Source organism: Physeter macrocephalus, chromosome 13, assembly GCF_002837175.3.
Source record: "Physeter macrocephalus isolate SW-GA chromosome 13, ASM283717v5, whole genome shotgun sequence".
NCBI lineage: Eukaryota > Metazoa > Chordata > Mammalia > Artiodactyla > Physeteridae > Physeter > Physeter macrocephalus.
Window position 1 is genome coordinate 34,225,356 of NC_041226.1, and position 8,819 is coordinate 34,234,174.

Here is an 8,819-nt window from a genome sequence, read left to right on the forward strand (position 1 = left end):
ATCTTGGTTTCTGAGCTCCTGTCTGCAACCTCAAGTATGCTTACTTTAAAACTGGGCCTTTGAAGTACCTTGCTTCATTCCTTTGTTTTTGGGACCATCTCACCATAACGTCATCAACTATGACCTGCCAAACATCATCATGTATTAACCTTAACTCTACTTAGAGCAATAAATGATGGTGCTCTTGCTTCTAGCACCTCTAAATGTTGCATCAGGTTAAAAAGGAGAAGTGTTTTTATAAATATCCTAAGACTTATATGATAGCTAACTTCTATAAAAATTACACAAAATAGGGACTTCCCTGGAGGTCCAGTAGTTGAGACGCCACACTTCCACTGCAAGGGGCATGAGTTCAACCCCTGGTTGGGGAACTAAGATCCCCACGTGCCACAAGGCACGGCCAAAAAAAAAAAAAAGAAAAAAGAAAAAATAGAATTATACAAAATAAAATAAATACCATAATGAGTATGTTGAGGTAACACTGGTTTATAACATTATATGTTTCATGTGTACCACATTATACTTTGACTTCTGTATACACTACAGCATGCTCACCACCAAAAGTTTAGCTTTCATCCATCACCATACAGTTGACCTCCTTTACTCATTTTGCCCTCCCTCCACACCCTTCCCCCTCTGGTAACTACTACTCTGTTCCATACTGATTTTCAAAAGTACATTATTTCTTTAGAAAGTCTGAGAAAAATAATAATAATTGAGTTAGGTCTTGGAGAAACCTTAAGAGGTCAGTCTCAGAATGATTGTCTTAGGAGAGAAAAGTCATTTAATGCCAAGCAAAGATTTCAGATACTCATACTTCCCAAATTGATTAAAAAATTTATGGCTTTAATAACTGAAAGTTCAGTTGTTATTACCTACCCTGATATGCTTTTCAAATGACCACATTGTTTTGTTCTATTGATTTTGCTTTTCTAAAGACTTGTAAATCTTCTATGAAAAGATTTAATTGCTTCCTATGAAGGAAGGAGGAGAGGATGAAAATGCATGGTGTGAGGCTCTAGAAAAACAAAGCATTTATCTCTGTTTCTGTCTGTTGGGATGCTTTAAGGTTAATAATTGGGAATTGCTCATTTTAAAGCCACATTGCATTAAAAAAAAAAGACGCATGCTTCCTGCTGATAGGATTTTCAGACTGCTTAGAATTTATTGTAATTTTATGAGAGAAAAATCTTAATAGCTCAGCAAATACATTATAAAATAATTTTAGAACACCAAAGTATTTATAATTTTTCTAATTGTTCCTTGTACATTTCACTTTTTTCCCTCTTGTACAGTTATGTTATCAGGATTTGGAATTTTAATTTGAAACTTTCATTCATTTTACAACAGTCTGATGAATGTTTTATCTTCCCTGGGACTATTATATCCAGAGATAATAAGAACAGTCATCTATTATATGGTCTGCTTTTCTTGAGTTGTTTTCTGTGATTTTGTTGTCAGCCTAGCAAAATTAATTAGATTAATTCCCTAAATTCTAGAGAATATTATTAGATACCAATTAAGCATTCAGAAATGTATATATATATATATATATATATATATTTTTTTTTTTTTTTTTTTTTTTTTTTGTGGTATGCGGGCCTCCCCCTGCTGCGGCCTCTCCCGTTGCGGAGCACAGGCTCCGGACGCGCAGGTCCAGGGGCCACGGCCCACAGGCCCAGCCGCTCCGCGGCACGCGGGATCCTCCCAGACCGGGGCGCGAACCCGGCTCCCCCGCATCGGCAGGCGCGGGATCCCCCCAGACGGGGGCGCGAACCCGGCTCCCCCGCATCGGCAGGCGGACGCGCAACCACCGCGCCACCAGGGAAGCCCAGAAATGTATATTTTATATACTAGTTTATAGACTAATTTTAAAAGAAAGTAAACCCATCTAGATTCATACATTTTGATGTTTAGTCTTCATAATACACACTAATATCTATTAATGTGTCATTAGTTCTGTAGGAATCTGGTAAAAAGTCATTTATATGTATTTTGAATAAGATGCTAGCTGACCTTAAGCATTTTTTCCCTGTTTGTTTCTTTATGTACATTTTTCAAATAGGGCTAGACACTGCTATATCTTCAAAAACAAAACAAAACTCTGAAAAAGAAAATCGCATACACAAATCAGATTGGCTGCTAGTCCTAAATGTCTGACTGGATGCCCATTTATTTTATACTTTTATTATTGTTTTTAATTTATTTTTTGAAATAATTTTCAAAAAGCCAACATGCACACAGTTTAACCATCAAGTATAATGATATACAATAGTTCTTTGGCCCACTTCTTCTCAGCTTTACTTACTCACCAGAGATACTGTCTTCAAACACAGCTCTTTTAAAAATTTTGGCAGACAATACTTCCCAGTCTCTGTTGCAGTTAGTTGCAGTCAAGTTTTGAGTTCAGGGCAATGGAAACTGAGCAAAAGTGATGTAAGCCAATTTTTAGGCCCATCAAAAATATCCTGTGTACTATTCTCAACTTTTAGCTGAATGGAGATGACCCTGGCACCTAGAGGATGGGGAGTCCTTGAGTCACTGTTGGTATTCTATGTGTTGGTTACCATACTGTTTTTCATGTACATTTTTGGTGGTGATATACACCAGAAAGACTAAGTCACTCCCCAGTGCATGACTATTTGTCTCTGCTATTATGTAAGAAAATGCAAAAGTGGTTTCTAAAAATGTAACATCAAATTTAATAAAATTTTGTCCCAGATTGAGAGTTGCATGTCTTTAAATGTAGCTGAAAAATAGTACAGGTTTGCTCCATGGAAATGCTTTGTTTTGAAAAGTCCTGCTAATCATGATGGCTTCACTAATATCCCAAGGAACAAGATACAGTCATAGTGGGGTTAATTGTTAATACTTGTACATGTAAACACATAGTGCAAATAGTCTTATTCATAATTTAGATTTATTTTTAACAAACTTGGAGTCAGATCTTGGAATCGTTATTTTGATGTTACTGTGTAGCTACCAAGACCTCATTCCAGGAATAGTAGAAACATTATCACTGCCACTTGATTGTTCACCTGTATTTATATTCCTAGTGTAATTCTTGATCAGTAGTTTGTGTGTAGGAATCCTTTTAAGCCACTTGTCCATTTTATGAAGCTCAGTTAACATTAGGTAATATAATCTAGAAATCCACTGAGTAATACAATTGCAGTATGTGACTATAACTTGAAATTTGACATAGGAGAAAAGGTGCCATTGTCAATTCCTCCAAGTTACAGAATGTCCACCCCCCACAGGATTTCTTACATATTACACATGCCATTTTCCAGCAGACAGAGTGAGCGATGGTACCAGATTTGATCTGTATATTACTGTACAACATTTAATTTCCTACTTTTGTTCTTGTTGTTGTTTTTTGGGTTTTTGTGTGTGTGTGTGTGTGTGTGTGTGTGTTTTTTTTTTTTTTTTTTTTTTTTTTGTGGTACGCGGGCCTCTCACTGTTGTGGCCTCTCCCGTTGAGGGGCACAGGCTCTGGACGCGCAGGCTCAGCGGCCATGGCTCACGGGCCCAGCCGCTCCGCTGCATGTGGGATCCTCCCAGACCGGGGCACGAACATGTGTCCCCTGCATCCCCTGCATCGGCAGGCGGATTCTCAACCACTGCGCCACCAGGGAAGCCCTTGTTTTTTGTTTTTAAAAATAATTGTTTATTTACTGAACCTCGGGCAGATTAGATACACAACCAATTTTAAATTTACATCTTTTAACTCAGTTTTGAAGCGTTTTCACACACACTTGCACACAAATTGGCATGCAACAGTTGTCCTAAGGTAAAACACAGTCACCTTAAACTGTTGCAAGTATTTTCACTAATGAGAAGTTAGCCACACCGATATTTTGTGGAAGAGTATTATAGATAGAAGAATAACAGATAAAAGTCTATGGAACAGGAACAAAGTATCAATGGAAATAAGAGTAATTTAGATGAAAAATAATTATTACGAGAAAGAGTACAGAGTCAGAGCAGTACCTCATATTCAGTATTGGGAACAATAAAAATTGAACTTTTATATAAACTGAAGTTAACCTGAGCTCACTTCTAGCCCTATCCATGACCTTGACGATTATTAGGACAGTGATGTCTTGAAGGGTAAACCAAGTCCCCTGACCAAGGAAAAGCTTCATGGAATGTTTTAACAGTATTTTTACAGCTATAGAACACTCCAGTCATGTAGCACAAACATTTAATATCAAAACCCGGAAAAAGCAAAACTAAACCCAAATAATTAGTACTGCAGCAGGAAAAAAGGAGATTCCTAAAAATATAAAAGGAAGAATTGAATTAGGAAACAAAATGTTAAGAGTTTCATGTTTGGGTCATTATGGAATTAGATATAAAAGCAAACAAATAAGCAAACAGTGAGATGTTAAGGAAAATAATTCCTCAAAAGTTGGAAATGAGTACCAAAGTTGACTACAGGTAACATTAGCACCTGAGACTTCATAGAAATTCCAGGGAATCCACTGAACATCTCAGAAAATGTGAAATGAAGTTTAAGATTATTTACTATGAAGGAGGAGCTAGCGTTTATTCCTTGTTAGCGTTATACTTAATACAATGTAATCTGACTAATTTTACCAAATGTCCATTGTGTCAACTCATGTCAAATATCAATACTCGTGGATTGATATTTGTAGGAAAGCAATTAGTAAAATTCATAATTAAATACAAATAGTGATATTACCTCAATAGTTGCTAAAAACATATTGCAAGATTCAACATTCACTCCTGATAAAATTTTTGAGATAGAGTGTTACTTAATACAACAAATGTATTTATCTCAAACCAGCAGCCAATCTCATGCTTGACAGTGAACTTTTGCATAGATTGTCATGTCATAAGAAGTCAAGGGGGCTCTTTCATGGAACTATTTTTAAATCTCATTTGAAACTGATGTTACTGCACTTATTTGTTTGTTTGTTTTTGTTTTTAAAAAGAATTGTTTATTTACTGAACCTGAGGCAGATTAGATACACAACCAGTTTTAAATTTACATCTTTTAAATCAATTTTGAAGTGTTTTCGCACACACAGGCACACAAGTTGGCATGCAACAGTTGTTCTAAGGTAAAACACAGTCACCTTAAACTGTTGCAAGTATTTTCACCCAAGGTTGAAAAATTGCTTATCCTGAACATAAAAACTTTTAATAAATTTAAATTAGTTATATGAAACTCGTTACTTGTAGTTTTCCCCTTGCAAAGATCCAAAAACAAAATGTACAATAACTAATATACATCAGTTACAACATAATCCTGGATCCACACCAAACCAAATCCACACCAAAACCAGTTGCTCCTTTAATTTTAACCCATCATCAGAGACCAAGAGAAAGCCATTTTATTTTATACAAAACAAAATTCACATGTGCCATAAAAGAAAGACCCAAGAAAAACAAAAACAAAAACCCTAATACCGACAGTAATGCTCAGTACTCTAATTAAACAGTGGCCAAAATGTCACTGATCAAAAATAAAACAGTGGCTGTATATCACTGCAAAGAAATCCAAGAGGCTTTTAACGCTTTGGCATCAGAAATCCAGATTTTTCCAATTACTTGAATGCATACCTCCTATGTGCCAAGAGTAGAGAAAGTGGATGTGCCAGCATAGAAAGAAAAAGAACTATCGTTCACTGAAACACCCAGAGAACTGGCTTTAATAGAGACTTCTTACAAGGATAGGCAGAAGCCAAAAAAATGGTTATTAGCTGCTTGTGTCAACAATTTGAAGTGGAGGTGATTGAGTTCTAGGGTTCAAAGTAAAACTATAAGGGGAAAAAGGTTGTTGGTTTAAGTCTTATCTTTAAAGCAAAAACAAGATAGACAAGGTATAAAAGCACCAACCTGGTGGCATATTCTAGTCACAGAGCTCTGCCATTAGGCTGGATAGAAAATGTCAAGATTCAGATTGTTGTTTCTCATAAGGACTCAACAGAATGAATCTTTAATGACTTGAACTGCAGGATAAGGAATCCCAAGAATGCAGTCATTTTAGTAAAGTACTATCCTGAACAAACTGCGTTTTATGATGAAAACAAAAGGAAAGAAGATATAATAAGGACTATACACCTATATTCCACTTACAGTGCTTGAGTTCTGGAAGGACCTGTATAATGAAGGCAGAATTCAAATATGAAATCATGCCAATCACATGTCAAAGTTCACTATAACTTTCCTAAAAAAATGTTTTCCCCCAACATCTGTTAATCACAAAGAAATGGAAGCTGTGAATGTACAGTTCAGAAAATAAAAACGTAGAAACTGATGACATTATCATGACCAAGATGTTTGGTAAACAGTGAATTATTAGTTTGGGATCATCAGGAAAAGGCTTTTTAAACAACCCTCTGGACTGCAAAAAAATCTCTTCAGGTAGTAGATCTGTCCCAATGTCATGGCAACTGGAACAAGAGCTTCAAAGAAGGACCAAAGGACCACGGTGCTGTTTGTGTTGTCATTGACTGCTCTGTGTATTCTCTCCCAAACTCCTCTGTTGTCCTGTTCATGCTTTACAGCTGTCATTGCCACTGCGAGCTCATTAATCATTTCTTCTAGCTTGTTCTGGTGAGCTTCTGTTTCCATGTCTTGTCCTTAGGGGGCCTCCCCATTATCAATGGTGTACATCACTATCTTTGGAGTCACGGTGGACACCCTATTGCTAAAACAAAACTTATATGTTCCATCCATGTGAGCTGCAAATGTATATTTCTCACTGGACTCCCTGTCTCCTTTATAAATTCCTTTATTTTCAGGCCCTGTAGCCTCCACGTTGATGTCCAGGAAGCCGCCCTCGGCTACCTCGAAGATGAGGTCCATCTTGGTGCCCGAGGTGACCCGTTTGAAGAAGCACTCCTCTGCATGCGCATCAGTGCTGACGAAGTAGCCCGAGACCGTGGCCAGGAAGGCGGCCAGGAGCACAAGCAGCTCAGCGAGCATCACCATGGTGCTGCTGGGGCCGAAGCCAGGACCGCAACTGTGGCCTCCAGAGCCGCCGCCACCGCAGCCTTCTCCTAATTTCCTACTTTTTTGATAAAGACTATAGATATGTCTTAACATTTCCTTCCCTCACTCCAGTGGAACATTTCCATTCCACTCTGGAGACTAGTGCACTCTAAACCCTTGCTGCTCATAGTGTGGTTTATGGACTAGCAGAATCAGCATCATCCCAGGAGCCTGTTAGACATGCAGCATCTCTGGCCCATCCTCAAATCTACTGCATCAGAGTCTGCGTGTCTGCAAGATCCCCTAGACAATCATATGTCGTTAACGTGGTGTTTTTTTTTTGTTGTTGTTTTTTTTTTTTTTGCGGTACGCGGGCCTCTCACTGCTGTGGCCTCTCCCGTTGCGGAGCACAGGCTCCGGACGCGCAGGCTCAGCGGCCACGGCTCACGGGCCCAGCCGCTCCGCGGCACGTGGGATCCTCCTCCCGGGCCGGGGCACGAACCCGTGTCCCCCTCATCGGCAGGCGGACTCTCAACCACCGTGCCACCAGGGAAGCCCGTCGTTAACATATGAATGAACCTCTGCCTCGGGCGAAAGAGCCTGGAGGCTGGCATTCTGCATGAAGAGTAGGGCTGGAAGATCCACTTTCTTTGTGCAGTTTAATGCCCTTGCTTTCGGTTCTGTGCCTTACCCTCATCAGGGTCTCTGCCTAGTGTCCCTCAAGTCCCCAAAGTTGTCGATTTCTTCAGATATGAAATTTCTTGAGGCATCATAGTTTTTCAAGCCTCAGTGTCTCACACAGATTCCTTCTCCTTTCCTCTGCCTGAAATTTCTTTCCCAATCCTTCTCTCCTTCACATTTGTCCTTTCAAGACCCAGTTCAGGTGGTATGATCTCAGGAACAGTTTCTCTGGCGTGCCCCCCTCTCCATCCCTCTACCATCACAAACCCACAGATCAACAGAAATGCCTCTTTGGGGGCACCCACCTCACCCAGTGCTTACTCCATCTTTTCACAGGTCCTGGTCATTGATACCTTATCCCTCTCTTCGACTGAACTGTAAGCACTTAAAGGCCTTTGCTCCCTCAATACTTAGCACAAAGCCCGGCACACAGGGAGGTTCCTAGTAAATAGCTGTCGAATAAACGTGTCTGAACTGACCTGAACCATTAGCAGTTCTCTCACTTGTAGTGAAAGCACAGGCACCCTGTAAATGTGTCTTTGGTTTTGCCCCGATGATGTGGAGAGTCTCTCCAGGCTTCTTCTGCTCTGGATGGAATTTCTGCTCCCCCTGGTTTCTTACCTGCTGCCTCACATCTGGACTTGGCCTCTCATTTTGGGCCCTGGGACTGAAACCAGTTAGACTGCCTGCCTGACTTTCTATCTATTAATCTTGACCCTGAGTGCCGATTCTTGACCTCAGTTCAGCACTAGACAGAGCACCATGAGCTCCTCGGTCCTCAGTCCCTCTAGTCAAACTGGGCTCCTGGAAGAGAAGAGTGCAGTCAGGAGTGGATGAATTATGTTTAGGGAAAGCTATGCTGTGGAAATAGGTCGTTGTTTTTTGTTTTATTTTTATATTGTTTTGATGTATAGAGTTTGTTTTCTCTTTGCTTTTGCCAGATTAGCACAGTATTTATATAACCTTGTGTTTCTTTAGAATGACATTTTGTGGAGAATGGGAAATTGTCATTTCACTCTTTCCTAGTCTAACCCTAGGCCACATGCCTGTGATAGAATTTTTTCTACAGGCTTTTTGCAGGATTATATGAAATGAACATGAGATTTTTGTGTTATTCCAAATAGTATTTCACAAGCTGACCCTATATTTGCTATTCTCAACCTGAGATAAAT

General features: G+C 39.4%; 1 protein-coding gene across 1 annotated transcript; it reads right to left on the reverse strand.

The window, feature by feature from the left end:
• Positions 1-6,330: 6,330 nt before the first annotated feature.
• Positions 6,331-6,966, reverse strand: LOC102983027 (transmembrane emp24 domain-containing protein 2-like). Its single transcript, XM_055089374.1, has 2 exons — positions 6,738-6,966; positions 6,331-6,614 (listed from the first exon to the last, which is right to left on the reverse strand). The coding sequence occupies exons 1-2, from the start codon at positions 6,964-6,966 to the stop codon at positions 6,331-6,333; spliced, it is 513 nt and encodes a 170-aa protein (XP_054945349.1).
• Between the last annotated feature and the right edge of the window lie 1,853 nt (positions 6,967-8,819).